Source organism: Apodemus sylvaticus, chromosome 12, assembly GCF_947179515.1.
Source record: "Apodemus sylvaticus chromosome 12, mApoSyl1.1, whole genome shotgun sequence".
In the NCBI taxonomy this organism is placed as follows: domain Eukaryota; kingdom Metazoa; phylum Chordata; class Mammalia; order Rodentia; family Muridae; genus Apodemus; species Apodemus sylvaticus.
Window position 1 is genome coordinate 87,140,465 of NC_067483.1, and position 25,581 is coordinate 87,166,045.

Here is a 25,581-nt window from a genome sequence, read left to right on the forward strand (position 1 = left end):
GACCGAGGCCTGGCCCTTCCCCATCACCTTCTCTCCAGGCCAGGGCAGGCTCTCAGGCGTGCTGTCCCCTGCTACCTAACCCCTTGTCCCACCTGAGCATCCTTACCTCAACTCACTGCATGAAACAGAAAACCTTGCCCCCCCTTCAACGTTCCTAACTTGGGCCACATTCACCGTCATCCCTAAGGGCGCTTTAGTGAGTTACACCTTTGACCTGTAGTCAGTTCTCTATTTCTGTGGAGACCATATTTGGGGGACCGAGGATGTAGCTCAGTGGTAGGGCACTTGTCTAGCATGCGAGAACACAGAGCCTTGGGTTTTATCTCCAGCATGCACTGAGAGAGAGGTGGGGGGAGAGAGAGAGACAGAGACAGTGAGACAGAGGACAAGCTCACATTTTAACTTTCTGCATACTGTGCTCTGACACCATGGAAACAGTTGCTTTTATGGCTGCACAGGACAGTATGCCTGCAGGCGGGCCCAGAAGCACTTACCAAGCATGTCCACACTCACTCCCTCGGCCGCAGCCCGCTCCAGCTGGAAGAAGTCGTAGTCGAATCTGCTCAGGTCCTCGGTGCCTCTCTCGGAGGGGAACCCGATGTAGAGGAAGGCACTGTTGGATCCCAAGATGACGCGGTCCTGGGAGGAAGAGCTTAGGGAGCAAAGGCCTGACCTGCACCAGGGCCCAAGCTTCTACTCCAGCCACAGAGATCTGAGAACTCTCTTCCCTCCATGACCAAACAGCCTCAGCCCTCTTCCAGGAGTGCAACCAGTGTGGGCAGAACCTCAGAAGAAAATCACAGGGGTTCTGTGGCGTGCCCCCGGGTCCGAGTCAGATCGGGATTTCAGAAGTCCTCAGAGAGGGCAGAACACTTAAGAGCAGATGTTATGCTGGGGGCTTTTTGAGGTAGACCACACTGCTGCTGGTCCACGAAAGGGAAGTCCGTGTGCTGGTCAGTGAAGCCGGGAGGACACGCCCCCTGATTCTAAAAGGGGAGTGGCCGAGCCACCTGCCTGTCTTAGAGGCTTGTGGCTTCTGTGTGTAGTGAAGGGGGAGGGCTTCAGGGGAGCCGCTGGGGTGTTAGAATGAATCGGGACAAAGAGGCACTGTTGTAAGTAGATGCTCTGCAGCTCCCAAGGACAGGTGCTCTTAAGCCTCAGACGTCATAAAATGTGAGCACTGAGCAGCATCTTGGAGAGCATCCATTTCTCTCTCCCTTCAGTTATGGGCGATGCTCAGAGAACTGAAGTAATGCTCCCGAGACATGGTGGCTAGGGAACAGGTCTCTCACCTCAGCCTTTGCAGTCTGGCCGAGGTGGGAAGCTCCAGGGCCAGGCCAGCCCCTCTTACTGTGACAGGAGACATTTCACAAGAGAGTTACCCCCTGCCCTCTCCCTCGGACCCCTCCACACACACACCACTGCCACCATCTTGAGGGTAACACTGAGGCACTGCTGTGGCTGGGCTAGGAACCTACCAAATGCTGCAGCTTTGTCCTGATGGTGACAGGGACCCCATTAACCGTGACTTTGCACTTGCTATGTGGAGCCACCGTCACTTTACCATCCAAATTCATGAAGGAAGCATGTTTATCTGAAATTCTAAGACAGGAATTTGATGCAGTCATTGGGTTGCACAATGAGATCCACAGCTGTGGTCAATGGGGAAGATCCTGTTGACCCCCAAACCACACAGTGCTATTGGAGGCTGCGGGGCCCGGCCATGGAAGATTCGGGGAGTTGGAAGACAGTGAGGATGCTATTCTAGTCATGGAATAAACCCCAGCTGAGGGCCTACAGCTACCAGGAACCTCCAGACATAAAAACAAAGCTATCAATGGAGAAATGAAAGTGTGTTTCCTCAGGTAAGATATGGAATAAGCCCGTGTCCATCCATAGACAATAACCAAGAGAAACCGTTTGGCCAGAAAGATTCTCCTGAGGTCAGCAACGTGGGTACAACTGGAGGCCATTATGAAATCAACCAGGTCCAGGTCCAGAAAGACAAATGTTCAATTCTCTCCCACAGGAGGAGGTCAAAACACTTAAAGAAGTAAAGAAGAGTTGATAGCACAGCCAGAGAGGATGTGAGTGAGGCAGTGGTTAATAGACTGGGGGTAGAGCTGAGGGGAGAGAACTCGTCGTGTTCTGTAGCATAGGGCTATGATGCTCAAGGCCAGAATCCCGCTCACCTCTGCCCGCTAGCCGTTGTACACATATTCTGAAATGATACTGGCTACAGTTCGAACTATAGATACAAATGTACATAACTATGGGGTCAATTGAAACACATATGTATTTTTTTAATTAATTTTTAAAGCTGCTTTAGTGAGGGCTTCAAGCACAAACACCTGAGGATGCAGGCACCCAGAGATGCGATCCTGAGAGACCCTCTACGAGTGCTTGGTCTTCCTCTCCCCTTATTTCTCACTCAGTTGCCTTGCTTCTGCTGTGGAGTCCTGCCTTACAGGCTCTAACCATCGGCGTCCCTTTTCTCCCAAAATGAGTGTAAGGAAACAGGAATGAGTGTAAGGAAACAGGAATGAGTGTAAGGAAACAGGAATGGGTGTAAGGAAACAGGAATGAGTGTAAGGAAACGCTGCAGTTCAGGGAGCACTGGCAGTGCAGGGAGCACTCACGCACGAGCACTGGAGAAGATGTTCAGGGAGGCCTGGGAGCTTTTAACTATCGCCCATCCAACTGGACTTACAGTCTGCCTTACCCACGCCCAGATATCTTTCCAGAATTTTCTCCAGCCAAGCATGTTGGCACAACCCTGACAATCTAGCACTCAGGGGAAGAGGCAGGAGGATTTCCTATTTGAAGCCAACCTGAACTAGTGTGATCCTGTCTACAAAAATGTCAAAGCCAAACAAGACAGATGTCTGGGCTGAGAGGTCCTGGTCTCTAGTTTGGGACTTGGGTGCTGTCCTTACCCCAGGCCTTGCAGACAGATGGCGTTTGAAGCAGCCCGACCAACGTCACAGGAACCTGGAAAGAGTCAGAACAGTTTATCTTTAAAAATTGTCATCCTTTGGCCTTTATAAGGTAATATCCCTGATAGTTTGAAAGTGGCAATTCTTTCCTCAGTAAGAGCTGCCAATCAAAACAGTCCCCAGATATGATCCCGCTTCGTCTATAATTGTTTTGCTTTCTGCTTTTTGTTTTGTTTTGTTTGTCTTGAGATTACCAGCCTAGTGACAGTGCCACCTTCTTCATGAGCCTTAGTCCTCAGTGACCTACTGAGGCTGGATCACTCCTCTTAGAAGGTCTATTTCTGTGGTGACGGGCCCCTGGAGGTCCACAGTGTCCCCTGCAGCTCCTGAGTAGTTCTGGCAGTCCTCCCAACACCTGTCTTACACATGCATAGTGGCCGGGAGGAGAAGACAGGCATCACCTAACTCCGGGCTCTGCGGTCCAACCCATTCCGTAGCATACATAACAGAAGCCATGCCAAAGGTGCCACCTCCTCAGAAACCACTAGACAAAAATGCGATGTGACCACATGTGGCTGATGGACCGAAAACATGCACTAAGGAAAGAAATTCGAAATTATGCTACAGACTTGAATGAGCTTAGTTATACTCTGTGGACTGAGAAAGACAACCGAGAACTGTGGGGTGATCTCGCTGCTGTGAGGTACCTGACATGGTGAAATCCAGACACCAGACACAGAGGGAAGAGTGGCGGTCACCCAGGGCTCCGGGGAGGAGAGAGGGGAGGTGGTTTTTAGTGGATACAGAGTTCTGGTTTGAGGCGATGATGGAAAGTTCTAGAATAGATGTGATGGCCTCTGCACTGAACTCTCAAGAGCGGTTTAAGAGGTGAACTTTCTGTTGTATGCTTTGTAGTGCAAAATTTTTTTAAAAATCAAAAAAGGAAATGGGAGAAGGAAGAAAGGAAGGGGAGGGAAGAAGGGATGGAGGGGGAGAAGGGAGGAGGGGAAAGGGAGGAAGGATAGGGAATCTGAGCTGGCCTGGGGAGGGGCAGGAGGAAGGGGTCAGCAGATTCAAGTACCATTGGGAATGAAGAACTTGAGGACCCCTGTGAGCTGTGGGTCTTCATTGACATTGAGGAGGTGCGGGAGAATCTTTACCATCTGCTGCTCCTAAGAAGACAGAGAAAAGTCTGTCCCAGGGAGGAAGCAAGGCTGTCTGGGCAGGCCCTGTCCACCCCCCCCTCCCCAGCCATCTCCTGTCGCCCCTCCCTTCTTTACTTCAGCCTCACCCCCTTTCTCCAGGCCCCTGGCATCCTCCTCAGCTCCCTGCTCCCCTCCTGGGCCCCACAGCAGCACCCACTGCCAGCTGTGCATAGGGGGCCGCGGGGCGGAGTCGGCGTCTCACCTGTGTGAGGGCCGCGTTCTGTTGCTCCCACTCCCTCCGCGCCTGCTCCAGCAGCTGAGCCCAGGTCCCCCGAGCTCCCAGCTGCTGTTCTGCCCAGAAACAGGCAGAGTGCTCTAGAGAGGAGGAGGGACTTAAGCGACAGGCATCATCAAAGATGAGAGAGATGTAGACAGAGGAGAGAGAAAACTGAGCTGCTTCTGTGTCATTCTTCGGGAAGACTCATCTGCCCAGTCCTGGGGTAACTCAGGCATGATGAGAACACGGAAGACGGTTCATGGGGAGCACGGAGCTCAGGGGTCCCCCTCGCTCCTTTTCTCGGGCGCAAGCATGTGACCATCTGCTCATGGACTTCCCATCTAGCCGGAGGTTCAGGAAGAATGACGGATTTGCCTTATGCCGTTTTATTTTATTTTATTTTATTTTATTTTATTTTATTTTATTTTATTTTATTTTATTTTATTTTCTGTTTCATGTCTGGTTTGTAAATAGTGGGAAACCGATGCCACACACAGGTCAGCACCCAGCACTCAGAGCCTTGTGATCAGCAGAGCCAGGTGTGGGCCACTTTCTGCATCTGCTCTAACTCGGGCAGGCGCTTTGTGGCGGTGGATGCCTGGCAATGTATCGTCATGGGCGCGCCTACTCCGTGGGAAAGCCCAAGGCCCTGTTACCTGCTGCTCCAGCGCCCCCGAGTCCAAGCAGCAGCGCATTCTCGGCCCTGGAGGCTCCCACCAGCGGACAGGTGTTGATCACAGCTCTGTTCCGAACCTTCTTAGCCCTGCATTCGCCAGGGTAGACACACTCTCAGGCCCTTTTGCAGGGAAAGCTCTAGCCCGAGCCCTGGGGTAGCAGCAGGCAAGCTCAGATCCCAGGGAAACCATGTCAGCATCTGCTACCTGGTGTGTCTAGCCTTTACACATTGTGACACTGCATTGTCATCTACAAATTTCTTGGGCCACATTCACAGCTAGCCTGGGGTGCATTGTGGGCCTGTGGGTCACAGGCCACACATATCTGCAATCATGAAGACCAAAACTGATCTTAGTAACATGGTTCACACAGACTTGCTAAGCTCGGCCCAGTCCCCATGCTGGGCCCCTGAACATCCTGGGTCCTGAACACAACTGGCTAATTCAAGAATGTGCTTCATCAACAATTAGAACCCTGGAAGCCACAGGTAAACTGCTCTACAATGTGCCACAGGCTGTGGTCTACTCACAGGGTTTCTGTTCCTGTCCCCACCTCCTGTGTCATCACAGAAACTCAGGCATACCTCACCTGACTTACTCTCCGACTGAAATTCAAATTTAACTGGGTAGCTTATGCTACCCAATTTTTACCTTAATGTTGGGGATTAGACCTGCTTCACCACAGGACTTTACCCCCACAGCTGCTCAAGCTTTTACCAGTTTATTTCACAAAAAGAAAATTTAGAAAGAACCAAGCCCAAAGTCCAGGACAGAGTGGATAGAGCCCAGTGCACAACCCCTCCCTGAAATCTACTAGCCCAACAGGACGCCCTAACGCACGGAGATCCACCGCCTCCGGCCGCACACCATCACATTTAAGGCCCATGGTGTAGTTGGTGAGCGTCCCTGTGAGGGCAGCAAGCACAACTGCTGTGCTATCCCTGTGCTTATCTTACTGCCAAGCCTGGCCTCCAGCCCCTCCTCCCCTCTCACCACTTTGTCCTCCTGGACTCCCAGCCCAAACACCAAGCCATCGAGTAGTTGAGAGCTGAAAGGAGTTGTGACTTAGACACAACATGATGGATGACCAGGTATTGCCCACAAACTACCCACCTCTCGGCATATCTCAGGGTTGACAAGGTCTCCTCGTAGCAGATGTCAGCTGGACTTAGGGTAGCAATCTGGAAAGGCCCCCGAGCAGACTTTCGTCATCAGGAGATTATTACCATTGATGCGATTACAATAGCTATTACTGGGGCTGGGAGGATGGTGCAGACGGTAGAGCACTTGCACAAGGTACTGAGTGTGATACCAGAACCCACGTAAACACGCCGCGTGAACCAGCACGCACTTGTGAAGCAGAGGCAGGATCATGGGGCTCACTGACCAGGGGTCTAATTGGGGAGCCCCAGGCCAGAGAAGCCCGGTTTCAGAGGAAGCAGATGGCATTCCTGAGGATGACCCTCTTGAGGTTGTCTGTCCTTCACACACACACACACACACACACACAAGCATTCCCACCTGTGCACACACAGACACCTCACGCACACACAAGCTGATAAAATAAAACCCTAATATTTCCAAAATAGTTTACAGCACTGTTTGAAAATGTACCTACTTTTAAAGAATTAATTATCTTATGTGTATGAATGTTTTGCCAGCATGTATGTGTGTGTGCCATGTGTGTGTCTGGCCCCTGCAGAGGTCCAAAGAGGGCATCAAATTCCCTGGGATTGGACTTACAGATGGTTGTGAGCCATCATGGGGGTGCTGAGAATCAAAACCTGGTCCTCTGCAAGAGCAAGTGCTCTTAACCACTGAGCCATCCTGTCACACCTCTGAACTTTAAATTATTTTAAAAAATTATTTTTACATGTATTTATTTATTTGTGTGTGTGTGTGTGTGTGCGCGCGCGCGCGCGCACACACACGTGCATGCATGTGCGTGCCACTGTGTCAGTCAGAGGACAACTTGCAAGAGTTGGCTCTCTTCTGCCACTCTGTAGGTTCCAGGAATAGAACTCAGGCCATCAGTTTTGGCCACAAGCACCTTTTCCTGCTGAGCCATCTCACTGCCCTCCTGGAACTTTACAACCCAGAAAACTCTTGCTTATCAGCTAAAGTCACCCGTATGATAACTGGCCAGAACTGGAATTTGAGCCGCTGGCTAATTCTGCCCTCATCCGGCAGACTCTGCCTTGGGTTCTCATTGCTGGGTCACTAGCAAAGTCCTCAGGAAACAGAGAGTGCTGAATGCTAGCAGGACAGAGTGAAAATGTTTCGCTGGTTCAGTTCCTGTCAAGAGCATGGCGACTGCTCCTGTGTGATCTTCCAGTCAGTGAGTGAAGCACCTAGGAAAATCTACCCCAAGGAGCAAATTTCTCTTGGCTCAGACTCCTAGAGGATTCAGCTCCTCCGGGCAGGTAGTTAGGGAAGAACATCACAGCACTCCAGGTGGATTGTTACTGCCTACATCCAGGGCAGACCTTTCATCTTTACTAAATCCTCTTTGGAAACACTCTCCCAGACCAGGACAGAGGTAACCTCCCGGGTGAGGTAACCTAGGCAAGACTGTGAAAAGACTCTTAGATTCCAGGAGAGTGGAACTTCTGCTGGGCCTCACAGCCAAGGTTAATAGTACACCTTGAGGTCATCTAAGACTGTTAACTGGGTTGGTTGTTCTGCTCGCCTTCAAGGGAACAATGTAACAACCAACCTTACTTGCCTTGGATCTCGATGTAACCATCATTTACCACCTAAGATAACACACAGCTGTGATTTTGAATCCCGTTCTCTTCCAAGGTCCTGACTCGGAACAATGCAGGAGTATCCTTTGCTGAAAGCCAGCACAAACATAAGTTGAAAGCGGCTTCCTGAAATGGGCCATAAAGTTTGAAGGCACTGTGGATACTGACTGATAAACAAGATGGATGGAGTCCTCTCTGTTGTGTGTCTGGGCTGGCTGGAGTCCCTTAGAGCCAGTGACTTAATCCCTTCTACGAGACTTCTACTGAGATTGGGGCTGGTGGCGTGGGGCTTGGAGGCTGGCTGAGCCATTCTGTTTGAACCTGGGATGCTTCTCCGGACACTTTGTTGTTATTACACTCCAGTGGGGGTGGGGCTGGCTCAGTGGTAGGAGAAACTCTAAGAACATACACTTCTATAGTTGTAGCACCAGAGAGGCTGAGAGGGGAGCATTCCTTAGTGATCTGTTTGCTCTGTAGCTGTGTATTGTAAACTAAATTCTGTACCCCAGGGTCTAGGCCAGCTTTTATTGTGCAAACTTTGTTCCTTAATTTAAAACTATTGGTTAAAAAAAAAAAAAAGTGGCTACAACCAATTACTGGAGGGATTAGAGGTAGGCAGGTTTGAGTGGCCAGGTCGAGCTTGGCAGAAGGCGGAGAAGAATGAGGTGAAGAGAGGAGAAGGCGCCATGAGAGGAGATGTACCATGGCCAGGAGAAACAGCAAAAACGTAATGCTTGGGACCAGCCAACTACAGCACTCCCGAAGGCTACACTGTCCCATAGCACAGAGCCTGCGTCACCAAGAGCTTCCCGAGGTTCCCTCCCAGCAGGAGGCTCAATGCTCGCTGGGACTCAGCCCTCACTGGCACTGCGATCTGATCCCGGCACGTGGAGCTCCGCCCCTCCCGCCTGTGCTCACCTTCCCTAGTCGCAGAACCAAGCAACTGGTGCCTAGAGGTAGGCTGCCGGTTGCACTTTGGGCCCAAGCCCTGAGACCGCCACACCAGGGGCTCGGAGCTGAACTAACGCCATTTTTTTCCAGTAGAGAAAAGGTGGTTAACAGGTTAACATAGGAGACAGAAGACAACACCGACTCCGGAGCACAAAAGCCATGTTTTTTTTTTTTTTTTTCTTTTTTTCTGCAATCAACCCCTTCCTACAAATGAACGAATCAGAAACCTCTGCAGTATCTTAAATCAAACTCTAGAGGGAGATAAAAGCACAGAAAACTCCAGGTACTAGGGTTGAAGTTGATATTTTGGAAAGAAATAGACACATAAAGATGATAAACATAATTAAGACCTTTTGGATTTTATGTGATGCTATTTTGAACAGTTCGAAAGGGATGGATCTAGAGGAAATTAACACCTTGCTAGATACAATAATTGATTTTATCTATTGATTATCTAATGAGTGATTAAGCTTCACTCATCCTAATAAGTATTTTAGTTTGCTATGCCTTTTTAATAAACAGGGCCTTAAAATATTTTACAAGCCTAATTTTGTAAAACGATGAAAACAATATCAAAGAATTAAAGAGGAAAGAACTAAAAGTTATACATCAGAATGTGGAGACTTCAGATGTCTGAGAAGCAGAAAAAGGATTAAAAAAATTTAAAGAGATATATGAACAAAATTGAGGATACTAAAACAATAAAGATAGAAAAACAAACAGAGGAAAGTTTAGAGAGATTTATAAGCAAAATGAGGGGGAGATTAAGATAATAAGGATAGAAGAAAAGAAAATAATAAAAATTGAAGAAGTCTTAGAAGAAAATTTACAACAGATTATTAGTAAAATTGAAGTACATACTAACATAGGGGCAGAGGAAGGAAGGCCAAAACATACTGCACCAACTTGTAACAAGCCTCCAAAAGGGCACTCTATTTCTGTTAAAAAAAAAAAAAAACTAAAATGATTTCCTCAGCCTTGATAAGGGATTTGGAAGGAGATAAAGAAATCCAATGATCCAATACAACCTATGGAGGCTTAGGATTTTAAAAGGCTTAAGGACGCAATCATGAGCTATGGCTTACATCCACCATTTGTCAAACTTAATAACTGGGCCTCGATAATTCCAAAAGATTGGAGAGGGGTCCAGAGAGAAGGCTCAGTGGTTAAGAGCATCCTGACTGTTCTTCCAGAGGTCCTGAGTTCAATTCCCAGAAACCACATGGTGGCTCACAACCATCTGTAATAGGATCAGGTCTCCTCTTCTGCTGTGTCTGAAGATAGTGACGGTGTACTCACATACATAAAATGAATAAATAATTCTTTTTTAAAAAGAAGATTAGAGAGATTTCATGACAGTCATCCTAGAGCCTGACCCTCAGTTTCAAAGGCTGACCTTGTGGAAAGATAAGGCTTTGATTACTATCCTAGAACAAGGTCTCACAATAGCAGCACCTGGGACAAGGTTGAACAACAGGGACCAACTGAATCCTTTACAAAGATAACCCAGGGTTCAACGAACTTTTTACAGACTTTACAAAGACTAAACACAGCTCTTTTTTTTTGTTGTTGTTTTTGTTTTTGTTTTTTTTTTTTTGAGACAGGGTTTCTCTGTGGAGTCCTGGCTGTCCTGGAACTCATTTTGTAGACCAGGCTGGCCTTGAACTCAGAAATCCACCTGCCTCTGCCTCCCAAGTGCTGGGATTAAAGGCATTGCCACCACCGCCCAGCCTAAACGCAGCTCTAAATAGAGAGCAATATCAGACCCAAATGCTAGAGGAAATTTTATTGAATCTTTAGCTTTTGAAAATGCTAATGATAAGTGCAGAAAGGCTATTGAACTATTAAGAGCAAGATCCACACCTCTTTACGAATGGATTAAGACTACTGAGGATATAGAAGCAAATGCTCACAATCCAGTTGTGGCTGCACAGACACTTAGAGGACATAAAATAACACGATACCCATTGTTGTGACTGTGAAAGATCAAGTCACTCCTTAAGTAACAGGTAGACAAACGATTCCTAAGGAAAACTTTTTCTACAATGGTGTCTTGGTTAGGGTTTTACTGCTGTGAACAGACACCATGACCAAGGCAACTCTTAGAAAGACAACATTTAATTCTGGCTGGCTTTCAGGTTCAGAGTCTATTATCATCAAGGTGGGAGCATGGCAGCATCCAGGCAGGCATGGTGCAGGAGGAGCTGAGAGTTCTACATCTTCATCTGAAGACTGCAAAGACAATCTAGGGATCTAGGCAAAGGTTTTAAAACCTATGCGTGCACTTCCTCCAGCAGTGCCACACCCCCAAGCTGTGCCACTCCGGCCCAAGCACACTCAAACTGCCACAAATGGTAATAATTCGGGGAGAGGATTTCCTTTGAAATGTAGAGGATGTGGAAGAAATGGACACGTGGCTTTTAAACATAGGCCATCCAAGGATATATGAGGTAATTCCTTAATTTCTGTAAACTAACTAAGGCCCTATCCTTGTTCCCGGTTGAGCTAAGGCTTGAAACCCCAGAAACCCTGAAGGAACAGCAGGCGTTTCCACTGTTCCCAGGTACCAGACCCCTGTCACTAGCTGCAGTCCCCATAGATTTTGTGGCCAATAGACAGGTAAGGGCAATGCCCCAAGCCTCTCCACAGGTAGAGGACATGACCTGTGTTCACCTAGGCTCAAGACAGATTTCCATTTTAATGAGGTACCAGAAGGCCTGGAGGATTTAGCCAATTAAGCTTTCCTTCCCAGACACTTCTCCTCATAAACGGTATTTAACCTCAGGCCCACCCTGAGAAGCAGGGGTGGGGGACTTGGACTCGGGATTCATCCTGGGCAGCCATTGAGAAGGCCTTTGTCTGATCTCCTGTAGGCCTCTTTGTGCTCCCAGCCATGGGTGCCGCCCATCGCTGTGGCCGACCGAGGACTCCCCTGATGGACCAGCCGGAGCAGCCCCCTGGGCCCTTACTCTGTTCTCAGTTCTTCCACGACTCCCAGCAGCACCTGGGTGTCTGAGAGCTTGGGAGCCAGATGGCCCCAGCCTCTTTGCAGACCCAGGGATCTCTGAGCCAGCTCAGTTCTGTGCCTCGGACTGTGCTTCCCCAGCTCTGATCGCTGTCCCAACATCCACCTGGCAACAGTGTAGGGTAAGCCCAGTCACTCCCTGAGGACTGTGTCCTGCCTCCCTGAGGGGCCAGGCCCTGTGATGGGGCACAGAACCCATTAACCCTACACAGGAGGAATGTGATTTTGAGGCCAGCCTAAGCTATAGAGAGACCCTGTTTCAAAACCCTCCAATCTACCCTCACCAGTGTTGCTGATCTGCCACGGGTGTCCTGGCCTCACTGTCTCTGGGGACTATACTGTCACATCGTTGGATTTTAATCTGTAGTCTGCCGTGCACACTGTGTCTTGGTTGCACTGATTTTGCTTCTTCTGCCTTCCTGGTACTAGAAATGGAACCTAGAACTGTATACATATTAATGCTGTGCCCAACACTACATTCCCAGTCATTCCCAGTGCAGAGAAGTGGCTTTTGTTTTTTGTTTGTTTGTGTTTTTTGCTTTGTTTGTTTGTTCTGCTTTGGGGGCTTTAATTTTTTCTTTCTTTCTTTCTTTCTTTCTTTCTTTTTTTTTTTTTTTGAGACAGGGTTTCTCTGTGTAGACCTGGTTGTCCTGAAACTCACTCTGTAGACCAGGCTGGCCTGGGCCTCTGCCTCCTGAGTGCTGAGATTAGGCAATGTGCCACTGCCACCCAGCAGGGATAATGTTTTATTCCAAGTTCTTGGTGAATATACCATTGAGATCCACAAATAGCTGACACCAGACTTTCAGATGAAGTATTTTGTTTGAAGTCTGGGCTTGCCTCCCCCATTCCATAATCCCCTACTCCCCACCCCTTTCCCCCTTCCCACACAACCCCACCCACCACCCCACACCCCCTGCCATGGTTCAGCAAATTCCATTTCCTCCCTCAGGAAAAGGCACCAAAAAGGCCCAGTCCCACATTCCTGACAGGTGTCCTAACCCCTCCACCTGAAATCCCAAGCTATCCCCCTGGCCCCATCCCCCACTCTATTAGATGCTCCCACCGACATAGTCTGCCTGTGACTTCTTCAGGTTCCATCTCCAGAGACTGGTAAACTCCCTGGAGCCCATTTCCAAATAAACCTTCCTTTTCTACTTTTAATTCGTATTTCTTTGGTGGAAAACCTATCACATTTAGGCAATAGTTCATGATAAAAGCGTGTGTTTTACAGTGAGTTTCGGGGAGAGATAGCATTTACCCAGTTTTGTCCCATTCTACAGCTGGGGAGCAGAGGACCCTGGTTTAGCATGTCGCACCACACAGCTGACTCTCTGGGACTGTACATCTGTCTGGCAACTACCTGCCTCACCACAGAATGCTGGTAGTATTATTATTAATTTTGTTCTGATGGCAAAAATAATTATATCTAATATTCCAGGCTGGAGGCCTGGCTCAGTGGTAGAGCACTTGTCTGGCACGTGCTAGGCCCTGCTTTCCATCCCTATCACAAAAGAGACACAAAATGGAAAGCAATGTATAGTCCATGTACCACACCCAAAAGCTTCAGCAAAGAGTAACATATTTAATATTGTGGAAGCCTTGTCACACGTCACAGTGGACAGGCATTGAGGGCTGTGAAATTACATGGAGGGCGGGGCCAGGCCATAAGTCCTGCATGTGTTGAGAGTGATTACAGTCATAGGCCACTAAGAGCTGGGCAATGTCCTGTGTTCTAAGAATGCTCTTACCAGTGTTGTCCGGCTGTTCCCGCCTAGGGCTGACTGGAGCAGTTTGGTCAGAACAGAATCCCTGTAGGGAATGTGCAGAACTTTCTTCCCCATGGCTGAGTCGGCCAGAGCACTGGGTGAAGGCGAAAAATAAAACGATCAGTGGGAGGAGTAAAAAAGAAACTGCTTCCCCAGGGGTGAGCTAGAGATGGCTCGCGCATCCCCGCTGAGAACCCAGTGTTGTGGTTTGTGGTTTGAAGGTCACCCTGTGCTGTGCATAAGCGTCCCCTGCCCCGTGGGTAAGCACCCCCAATCCCGGCAGGTAAGCCAACACCCTTGGGGTAAACCCCTGCTTGCTCTCCCTCCAATGAACCACTGTGCTTTCACTCAAAAAACACGAGCAAAGCTAAATTCTTCCTCCCTGACGCTGACGCGGCTTCATGTCAGGGAGAAGAAGCCAATATGCCCTGGAAAATGACAATAACACAGAACAGCAGATACCTGTGCAAGAGTTCCCGAGACCTTGTGTACACAGCCTCATTTACACAAAAGACAGTGACTACAGAGAAGGCACCAAGCTGAAGAGCACATACTGCTCAAGCAGAGTGCTCCAGTTTGAACCAGTTAGTAGCTCACAAAGTAACTCCAGCTCCAGGGGATCTGACGCCCTCTTCTGGCCTCTATGAGCACCTGCACTTATGTGTGCGTACCCACTCTCAGAAACACAGACAAACACATAATCTAAAAATGTTTTAAATTATAAAACTCAAGACTATTAGGCAAAGAGTACTCTGATAGTAAAGGCCAGCTTGTTTTGGTGGTTTGACAACAGGTGTGTGTGTGTGTGTGTTCCAACAGGGGTGTGTGTTTGTGTGCCTGTGTTCCAACAGGGAGGGGGTGTGATGGAGATTCAGGATTTCTGAAATTCTTCTATATTTTGGACATGGGTGGTAATTAAATTGTGTGTGTGTGTGTGTGTGAGAGAGAGAGAGAGAGAGAGAGAGAGAGAGCATGTGTGTGAGAGAACATGTATAATTTAATACATTTAAACAGAGAATTTAAGATTTATGTACTTTAAAACTAAAAACAAAACAAAAATTTATGTATGCCCCTGTGATTTTTACGTTAATTAATGTGTGTGTGTGTTTAAGTTACTCTCTTTTATACATGAAGACATGGCACTAGCACTTAGAAGATCAGGATCAGGCCCTGCACCTTGCCTGGCAGCACAGTAGAGCTGTGTGGTCCTGGTGGCATAGGGGAGGGGGAGCAGGAGAGCTGGCCCTGCCCCTTGCTGGCTGCAGCATTGGGTGAGCTACCCGGGGCAGTGTTAGAGAGCGCCCCTGGTGGTGTGGAAAAGCCGACCAGCTCAGCTACCTCCCAAGCCCAGATCCAGGGCTTTGAGCTGGTCCACCCCAACATCTATCTACCCATCTATGAACTGCTGAATGTGTGGAAGGCCAGTCCTGCAGATCCAAAGCTACAGGGCCTCCAAGAGACAGGACGACAACAGAATAACCAAGAGTCCGGGTGAGGATCCAGTATTGATGTAGCAGAAGCCAGAGGCCTCCAACCAGACCATTGACTCATTACTATGAACATCTGCAAGTAAAAATGTGTGGACAAAAGGGTATTCTGTGAGACACACCACCACACACCAAAGCTTCCACAGTGAGATTTTTGTTTTGTTTTGTTTTGGGGGGAGGTTGCAAAGTCATTGGATGGATATGAGGGGACTAGAAGATGAGTGGGATTTGGGTGCATGATGTAAAATTCACAAAGATCAATTAAAAAAGTTTTAGAAAAATGTGCCCCATTTATGCACTAATATTCATGTGATAAAACAAGATAGGAGGGGCTGGAGAGGTGGCTCAGCGGTTAAGAGCACCGACTGTTCTTCCGAAGGTCCTGAGTTCCCAGCAACCACATGGTGGCTCACAACCATCTGTAATAGGGATCCAATGCCTTCTTCTGGTGTGTTTGAAGACCTCAACAGTACACTCACATACATTGAATAAACAAATAAATAAATAAATAAATAAATAAATAAATAAATAAATTCATTATTAAAAAAAATAGGAGAGGGCTAGAGGACGCTCACTGGATGAAGTGTGGAATTCAGACTGCAGCACCCATCTAAAAGCCAGGCAGATGTGGCAGCACCACAGAGCTTGTGGGATGGAGAGCAGGGATCTCCCTGGGGAACCCTGGGGAATCTGCTTGGCTAGACTAGCTGAGCCAGCCTGCTCAGTCTTCACCAAGAATGCCTGCCTCAGTAAATACAGTAGAGAGGGTTGAGGAAGACACTCTACATCTCTGGTCTCTGCACACAGGTGTACACATGTGCACACATATCCATTCACAGGTGTGCCCACAAACATAAAAAGACTCTTTTGGCAAAAAGAAAAAAAAAAGAGAAAGGGGAAAAAAGGAAGAAAGGAGGAACAGTGTGGGGGAGGGGCAGAGGGGTAGAACCTCTGAGAGGAGAGGACAAGAAAAGAATCCTAGTTCTTGTGTTGGTCAGGTGAATACTTGTTTTATTAGTGTCATTTTGATAAGTGTTAATTAGTTTTAAATATACAGGAGGACAGGGCATGAGCCGATGATACCAGTGACTTGTGAAATAAAGGGTAGCATTCATATAATCGTATTTCTCTTACCTTGGTAGGTTTTGGAGCTGGGGTGGGATCCAGGTCTTGGGCTCACTACGGAACTGGAGCATCGCCCTCAGCTCTTTAATGTGTCAGTGTTGTGTTATGGTGGGCTGGTTTGAATGAGAATGGTCCCCATGGCTCACAGGTTTAAATGCTTGGTCCCGTTCGGTGGAACCGTCTGGGAAGGATTAGGAGGTACGGTCTGGTAGGAGGTGTATCACTGGGGGTTAGCTTTGAGGGTTCAGAAGCCCACACCACTTCAGTTAGCTCTTTCCATCCCCTGCTTCTAGATCAAGATGTGAGCGCCCAGCTACTGTTCCAGTGTCATGTCTGCTTGCCTGCTGCCATGCTCCCTGCCAGGATGGTCATGGTGTCATCCTCTGAAACCATAAGTGCCCCAAACTATTTCTTCTATAAGTCGCCTTGGTCATGGTATCTCTTCAGAACAATAGAAGAGGAGCCGGCCACATACCTGATGACGTTGCCTAAGCTGGTTAGGCTCAAGTTGACCCTCGATCCTTCCCTCAGACGGTCTCCTTCAGACCCTGATGCTCTCTGCCTCTCGCTTCCTGCCAAGTCCACCATGTTGATGCTGGATTTTTTGGTGAGGGCCGTGTCCAGGAAAACCTGTAGGGACACGGCCCCTCAGGCTGTTAGGTTGATGTCCAGGAGACAGACTGGTGCACAAGCTTACATGATTCCTCAAGGTGTTGTCTCAAGACGTCAACAAATACTAAACCAATGACAACACTGAAAGTCTGTCCCTGTGCAGGGACAGTTCACAGGGACAGTGCTGCCTCCAAGTATCCTGCCGCCTCTCTCCACTTCTGCAAAGCTCTTTTGCAGACACATATTGGACAGCAGGCATTGGGCAGGCATTTTGTTGTTGTTGTTGTTGTTGTTGAGACAGGTTGTCTCTGTGCAGCCCTAGCTGTCCTAGAAGTTACTGTGTAAACCAGGCTGGCCTCTAACTCACAGAGATCCACTTGTCTGTCTCTGCCTCCCAAGTGCTGGGATTAAGGACGTGCACACTACTGCCCAGCCCTTCAGTAAACTGTTAACATGTAAAATGCTGTAAAATCTGTAAAGTTGTGAACTGGTCAGCTTTGTGGTCCTGCAGCTGAATGGACACACAACACACACTCTACAGGGATCCCTGTGGGTTTGTTTGTTTGTTTGGTTGGTTGGTTGGATGGTTTGGTTTTTTTTACATTTTAACTTTCTCACTGTTTTTTTTTTTTTAAGTCAGGGTCTCCCCTTACTCATTTGCCTTCATCCAAATTTCCCCCTTGCCCTGAGAATAAGAACTTTAGATAACAGGGAGAACCACATATTCAGTATGTGCATTTTACTAACATGGTAAAATTCATCCAGGGAATGAATGGCACTTAGAATGAAATTCTCCCCCTCCCCCCCTTCCCCTCCCTTTCTTTTGTTCTCCCCCCCCTCTCTGTTTCTCTCCCTCTGTCTCTCTCTGTGTGTGTCTGTATATGTGCATATTTGTGTGAGCATGTTTGCATATGTGCTTGTATGTGTGTGCATACCCAGGAGCACATGCATGAGGAATGAATACCCAGAAGCTTTAGTTAGTAGATGCTACAGGGATTTCCAGGTATTAATCTTAGCCAGTCTCAGGAAGGTGCTTCAGCACCTGGCTATGCTGTTAGCTCATATTTGGTTCTCAGGCTGGTGACCATGGACCTGCTAATCTAAATTCTCCACTTAGATCAATTACAGGGACTATGCCTTCTTTAACAACTCAGACTCAAAATTCATTCCTTCGCCAGGCAGTGGTGGCACACACCTTTAATCCCAGCACTTGGGAGGCAGAGGCAGGCGGATTTCTGAGTTCAAGGCCAGCCTGGTCTACAGAGTGAGTTCCAGGACAGCCAGGACTACACAGAGAAACTCTGTCTCGAAAACAAAACAAAACAAAACAAAACAAAATTTATTCCTTGAAGTGCAGAATTTACTTGAGGAAGAACAGCCAACCTTGTCCTATGGCCACTCTGAGGACTTGTTAATTGTTAAGACAGCCTCACCGTAAGTAACAGGACAGCCTAATTGAGGGGTAGACAGGAAGAGCAAGGCCCTCACCTCTTTCCATGTTCTATGGTTGGAAGCGGTTCCTTATCCCACTGGTCCACTCTAGGAGGACTCACCCTACTCTGCCCCAGGGAAACTATGGCAGAGGAGGACCCACCTGCCGGAACTGGATGGCGATTAGCATGTGGGATCGGCTGCTGCTGGCGTTCATGCTGGTGGACGCTGTCATCCTGAGTTTTGACCCTTGCTCCACCAGCTTCTCAATTTGTGCGTAATCCTCACAAGGCACCCACTTCAGACCTTCCACAAAAAACCCCAGCTGCGGATCCTCCCTGACTCTTAACCCTCCGGGAATTTTGGTTCTAGACAGCAAATCTCTGACCTGTGGAAGGAAAGACAAGAAGAATGGGGTATAGTTTAAGAAGGTGGGTGTCACCTCTTTCCTTGTTATATCACTGCCTGAGAAATTTTAGTGCTCTGTAAATATGCCTGACGTAGTTGAATACTGAGTTTTTATAGGAATAACAGAACTTTATAACTGAGCTAAGTGTTTCAGCACAGTGTGGAGGTTGGAGGACAATTTCGAGGCACTGTTCTCTCTTTCCACCCTTACGTGGGTTCAGAGATTGAACTCAGGTCACCAGGGTTGGCAACAAGCATCTTAATTCTCTGAGCCTCCCGCCAGCTCCCAGAAACATAGCTTTTAAGTTGAACAATTAATTTTGGAAATGCAGTTTGTTTTCAAGAACCCCCTATCTGAATTTCTAAGGGTGCTGTGAGAACTTCCTCCTGATCCATGGGAAGTGCCCAAGGGATGCTAGAGTACACAGGCAGAGGATGCCTTCTGTGGGGCCGGGAAGAGCTGGAGAGGTGGACTGTAAGTTGAGATGCTGAGTATTTGTCCTTCTTTGGCTATAAACAGATGGTTTTTAAAGCTTCTGTGCTTAAATATATTTATCTATTATCTGTTATCCAGGTTTATTATCTATTATTATTATTGTTATTATTGTTATGATGATGATGATGTCATTGGGATGGAGCCCATGACTTGGTTTTTTGAATTTGGTTTTTTTTTTTTTCCAAGACAGGGTTTCTCTGTATAGCCCTGGCTGTCCTGGAACTCACTCTGTAGACCAGGCTGGCCTTGAACTCAGAAATCTGCCTGCCTCTGCCTCCCAAGTGCTGGGATTAAAGGCGTGCGCCACCACTGCCCAGCGGAGCCTGTGACTTTATCTACCTCTAAGGTACACTGAGTCCTAGCTTAGACTATAGAGTATTACCCTGTCTCTGTCTCAAAAAATAAATCAAACAAGGAAACCACATTTTCCCCCTCTCTCATGCACCCATGAGCACCCATGAAGCACTCATGAGCACCCATGAGCACCCATGAGCACCCACGAGCACCCACAAGCATCCATGAGCACCCATGAGCACCCATGAGCATCCGTGAGCACCCATAAGCATCCATGAGCATCCATGAGCATCCATGAGCACCCATAAGCACCCATAAGCATCCATGAGCATCCATGAGCACCCATGAGCACCCATGAGCGTCCACGAGCACCCACGAGCACCCATGAGCACCCACGAGCACCCACGAGCATCCATGAGCACCCACGAGCATCCATGAGCACCCACGAGCATCCATGAACATCCATGAGCACCCATGAGCACCCACGAGCACCCATGAGCACCCACGAGCATCCATGAGCATCCATGAGCACCCACGAGCACCCACGAGCGTCCATGAGCATCCATGAGCACCCACGAGCACCCATGAGCGTCCATGAGCATCCATGAGCATCCATGAGCATCCATGAGCGTCCATGAGCGTCCATGAGTGTCCATGAGCACCCATGAGCACCCATGAGCGTCCATGAGCGTCCACGAGCGTCCATGAGCGTCCATGAGCGTCCATGAGCGTCCATGAGCGTCCATGAGTGTCCATGAGTGTCCATGAGCATCCATGAGCGTCCATGAGCGTCCATGAGCATCCATGAGCACCCATGAGCACCCATGAGCGTCCATGAGCGTCCATGAGTGTCCGTGAGCACCCATGAGCGTCCATGAGCGTCCACGAGCATCCATGAGCACCCATGAGCACCCACGAGCATCCATGAGCACCCACGAGCACCCATGAGCACCCACGAGCATCCACGAGCATCCACGAGCGCCCACGAGCGTCCATGAGCATCCATGAGCATCCATGAGCACCCACGAGCATCCACGAGCATCCACGAGCACCCACGAGCGCCCACGAGCGTCCATGAGCATCCATGAGCATCCATGAGCACCCATGAGCATCCATGAGCATCCATGAGCATCCATGAGCACCCATGAGCATCCATGAGCATCCATGAGCATCCATGAGCACCCATGAGCATCCATGAGCATCCATGAGCATCCATGAGCATCCATGAGCATCCATGAGCATCCACGAGCATCCACGAGCACCCATGAGCACCCACGAGCATCCACGAGCATCCACGAGCACCCACGAGCGCCCACGAGCGTCCATGAGCATCCATGAGCACCCATGAGCATCCATGAGCATCCATGAGCATCCATGAGCACCCATGAGCATCCATGAGCATCCATGAGCATCCATGAGCACCCATGAGCATCCATGAGCATCCATGAGCATCCATGAGCATCCATGAGCATCCATGAGCATCCATGAGCACCCATGAGCATCCATGAGCACCCATGAGCACCCATGAGCACCCATGAGCACCCATGAGCATCCATGAGCATCCATGAGCATCCATGAGCACCCATGAGCATCCATGAGCATCCATGAGCATCCATGAGCATCCATGAGCATCCATGAGCATCCATGAGCACCCATGAGCATCCATGAGCATCCATGAGCATCCATGAGCATCCATGCGCACCCATAAGCATCTATGAGCACCCATGAGCACCCATGAGCATCCATGAGCACCCATGAGCACCCATGAGTGTCCATGAGCACCCATGAGTATCCATGAGCATCCATGAGCACCTATGAGCGTCCATGAGCACCCATGAGCATCCATGAGCACCCATGAGCATCCATGAGCACCCATGAGCACCCATGAGCACCCATGAGCATCCATGAGCATCCATGAGCACCCATGATTATCCATGAGCATCCATGAGCACCCATGACCATCCATGAGCATCCATGAGTGTCCAAAACTTAAACCAAGAAAGGACAGATGTCTGAGAGAGGACGTGTCTGGGAAAGGGGGAATTTTCTGTGGTGATGGTTTGACTGAGCATGGCTCCACAGGCTTCTGTTTGGATACTGGATAGCTGGTCCCCAGCTGGTGGAACCATTTGGGAAGGAGTAGGAGTGGGAGAAGGTGTGTCACTGGGCTAGGCTTTGATGTCCCCAGTGGCTCTGCTTCCTATTGGCGGGTTCAGATGCAAGCCCTCAGCTGCTGCCCTGGCACCATGACAGCCTCCTTCTGCCATGCTTCCTGTCACAGTGGTAACGGACTCTTACCTCCAGAGCTCTAGGCCTCAAAGAAACCCTTTCTTCTATTTATTGCCCTGGCTATGGTGTCTTACCACAGCAATAGATAGTAATTAAGACGGCTGCTCTGTGGCTAAGGCATAGAGTGTGAAGAACAAGGGATTTGAGATGGTGCTGGGGGGGGGGGGAGGGGGCGGGCAGTGCACATGCAGTACAGGATGACAGATGGCCAGAGCCCTTGGTGTCAGTGCTCCATGAAGTCACGCAGGTGTGTGTGTCAGAGCATGGCCTCTTGAGATGGATGTGGCTCAGTGGTAAAGCCTGTGTTTAGTGAGTGCGAGGACCTGGGTTTGATTCTCCACCGAGGAGGCTGAGGAGACAGACAGACAGACAGACAGACAGACAGTTAGAGAGAGAGAGAGTCAGAGTCAGAGAGAGAGAAAGCCAGAGAGAGACAAAGAGACAGAGACAGAGAGAGACAGAGAGACAGAGAGACAGAGACAGAGAGAGATAGAGACACAGAGAGAGTCAGAGAGAGACAGAGACACAGACAGACAGACAGACACACTCACACAGCAAGTTACCTGTTCATTGTAGATTTCCAGCATGCTAAACATGACCTGTAGAGAGAGTAATGCCAGTCAACACTGTCCTGAAGTTAAGGAGTGGCGTAACAGGGAAACACTAACGCACTCTAGTAAACCGTGTCACACTGCATGGATCTTAAGGGATTTTATAAAAAGACACAAACCCGGCTGGGGACAACGTGCTGCTCAAGCTCCAGGGCCTGCGCCTGGATCCACAGCACCCACGGAAAAAGCCAGCAGTTCCTGCGCTCCTCTGTAATTCTGGAGGCCGCAGACAGGAGGCGCTCTGGGCTTGCTGCGAGCCAGTCTATCTAAAAACCAGGGAACTCCAGGTTCTGTGAGAACCTCTTCTCAAGGGAACAAGGTTACAGAGCAATGGAAGTAGACACCCAGGGTCCGCCTCAGGTCTCCACAAGTGTGCACGGAAGCATGTGCACCTACCTGCACAGACATGTGTGCATGCACCTTTGTATCACATACGTGTGTATATTCCCATAAGAGATCCAAAACAACCGGGCGGTGGTGGCGCACGCCTGTAATCCCAGCACTCTGGGAGGCAGAGGCCGGAGGATTTCTGAGTTCGCTGCCAGCCTGGTCTACAGAGTGAGTTCCAGGACAGCCTGGGCTATACAGAGAAACCCTGTCTCAAAAAAACCAAATCCAAAAAAAAAAAAAAAAAAAGAGAGAGATCCAAAACAAAACAGACAAATAACAACAAGAACAACAACAGCAAAATGGACACAACACGGGGACTGTATGCCAGCACTCAGGAGGCTAAGGCAGGAAGATTAATGAGATTGGAAGAGGGAGGGGCAGAGGGAGGGAGAGGTGGCTTCTTCCGTTCAGTGCTGGGGGAGGGTTCCAGGAAGAACTTTATAGAAATGATTCACTGCACAAACGTCAGCTACTAACCCAGGTGGTCCAGTAGTTTCTAGAATGGGATCTCACTACCGTCCACATGCTCTGTATGCGTGGATTCCACCAACTGTTGGTCAAATCAAGAAGCAACAACAACAACCCCCCCTCCTCTGCACCAACCAGTGCAGACTCTTGTCTCCCGCGTGTTTTGTCTGATCTCTGCTGCCATCTAGAGCAAGCCGAGACAAGGACGGTGCCTGTGGGCGTGTGCTGACATTTTACTCTCCTGTTTCGGAGCTAGTCACACCAGTGATAGCCACTGACATTCAGTGGGTTCAAGGTTTGCTCTGGAGGCTTCTGTGCCAGGGACAATAAGAGTCCCCTTGGTGCCTGTGTACAGTTCAGAAGTAGACCACGTGCTTATCGGGGTGGGTCCAAGTCCCATCGCCGTCTTTGACATAATACAATATATATAAATATATGCCTGTTTTAGGACACACGCATAAAGCTGAAAATACAGACGATGGTGCCTTCCACTTGTGGAAAATGAAAAGGTGAAATTCCCAGGAGAAGGGAGTCTAGAATAACGAAGGCGTACCTGGGGTTCTAGATTTTCCTTTTGCTTCCCAATAGCTTTGAAGAGCTCTTCACACACTCTTGGAATAATACCTTTGTTTGTGCCAAAGCCAATCATGGAGTAGCTTTTTCCAGAGCCGGTCTGGCCATAGGCCAGAAGAGAAGCATTGTAGCCTCGCCAGGCACTGTCTAGAATTCCCCTTCCGATATCACGGAAGACCTCGCCCTAGAAAGGAAACCGGTGAGCGTCACCAGAGGCGGAGGCGGTTCTCCTAAGCGGTTCTTTTACACACATATGCATTTGTGCACACACGGGAACAACACAGCCCCCTCCACAGAACCACGGTTTGTATCCAGGGTGCCACGCAACGGTCCGTGTGTCAAAGGTTTAGCTCCCAGGTTGGTCGCGTTGGGAGTCTGTGGAAACACCCTAGCCTTGTTGTGTCTTTTATTTGCTCTGTGATGAGATCTGTCGTTCCCCCCAGCCACCGCTGTAATGTAACGCATTACTTCACCTCGGGCTGAACATGGACTGGCCTACAACGCTGAAGTCTTGATTCAAAGTGGGTTATCACGGGTGGTTTTTACTCAAACAGAAAGCTGCCTGGTGCATACACTCTAAGAAACAAACCTCCCCGCAAGGCTCCGCGACCACTGAAGAGAGGGAACAGAGAGATGGTAAGACAGACAGACGTCAGGAAGGACCCAAGCAGGACCGCTGCACTTTTCACTTCTCGGGGTCAGACCTGCACAACATGCCAGTCCCGACTCCGGCAGAGTGCAGAGGGGCCCACGAGCCGCATGCGCAGATGAGCATAGACAGTTGCTGAATTCTAGGGGAAGACAATTTTCTTTAAGGTTGTGACCCCTGGTAAGTGGAGAGGCTCCAGCCAATGGCCCCACACTCCTGAATATACGGATAGCTAGAACTGGTCTCTGAGGGTAAATAAATAAATAAATAAATAAGAGAGTGGGAGAGTGAGTGGGGGGCGGGGTGGATCTAGGAAAAGTTTAGGTAGCCGGGCAGTGTGCACGCCTTTAAGCCCAGCACTTGGGAGGCAGAGGCAGGCGGATTTCTGAGTTCGAGGCCAGCCTGGTCTACAGAGTGAGTTCCAGGACAGCCAGGGCTACACAGAGAAACCCTGTCTAGGAAAAAAAACAAAAAAGTTTAGGCAGAAGAATAAGGGGTAAATACCATAAAAATACAATGTATGTATGTGTGAAATTCTAAAAAAATAATAAAAATATCTTATAAAATATGTTTAAATTTGTATTATTTTATGTGCATGGGTATTTTGCATACATGTATGTTTAGAGTCCACATATGTGCCTGGTGTGCTTGGAGACCAGAAGCGGACATCAGCTACTATAGAACCTTAGTTACAGATAGCTGTAAGCCATCATGTGGCATCTGAGACTGAACCCCAGTTCTGAAGAAGAGCAGCCAATGCTCTTAGCCACTGAGCTACGGCTCCCGCTCCTGGAAATATGTTAAAACATCAATAACAACAAACTTCTAAAACCAGGCATGGTGGTAGAGTTCTTTGGGAGTCAGAAACAGGAAAGAAAATGAAAACTTTTTTTTTTTGTTTTTGTTTTTGTTTTTGTTTTTCAAGACAAGGTTTCTCTGTGTAAGAGAGTCCTGGCTGTCCTGGACTCCACTTGTAGACCAGGCTAACCTTTAGCACACAGAGACCAAGTATTGTGATTAAAAGTGTGAGCCACCATCACTCATTGAGGAAAAAATTTTTAAAGTAGAATCAAATAATGCTTGTGCCCACAATTGTTCAGAAGCCAGGGCCTGGCTCCTTTCCCTATTGGTCACAAGCAATAGTTCTCAAAAAGTAAAACATGGAGTGTCCCGGGACTATTTGTCACAATATACTTACATAATTTATATTATTCTTAATTCTGA

The 25,581-nt window shown here is 48.7% G+C and overlaps 1 protein-coding gene across 1 annotated transcript in view; it reads right to left on the reverse strand.

The window, feature by feature from the left end:
- The window catches only part of LOC127697837 (kinesin-like protein KIF28), a 45,148-nt gene that overhangs the window by 10,975 nt on the left and 8,592 nt on the right, over positions 1–25,581 (reverse strand). The window contains exons 3-14 of the mRNA XM_052201131.1: positions 23,689–23,892; positions 22,230–22,265; positions 18,343–18,567; positions 16,612–16,766; positions 13,507–13,618; positions 6,146–6,213; positions 5,015–5,121; positions 4,344–4,456; positions 4,018–4,108; positions 2,937–2,991; positions 1,479–1,602; positions 495–639 (exon numbers count right to left, since the gene is read on the reverse strand). Coding sequence (XP_052057091.1) covers positions 495–639; positions 1,479–1,602; positions 2,937–2,991; positions 4,018–4,108; positions 4,344–4,456; positions 5,015–5,121; positions 6,146–6,213; positions 13,507–13,618; positions 16,612–16,766; positions 18,343–18,567; positions 22,230–22,265; positions 23,689–23,892 — 1,435 coding nt within the window. The remainder of the gene's footprint in view (positions 1–494; positions 640–1,478; positions 1,603–2,936; positions 2,992–4,017; positions 4,109–4,343; positions 4,457–5,014; positions 5,122–6,145; positions 6,214–13,506; positions 13,619–16,611; positions 16,767–18,342; positions 18,568–22,229; positions 22,266–23,688; positions 23,893–25,581) is intronic.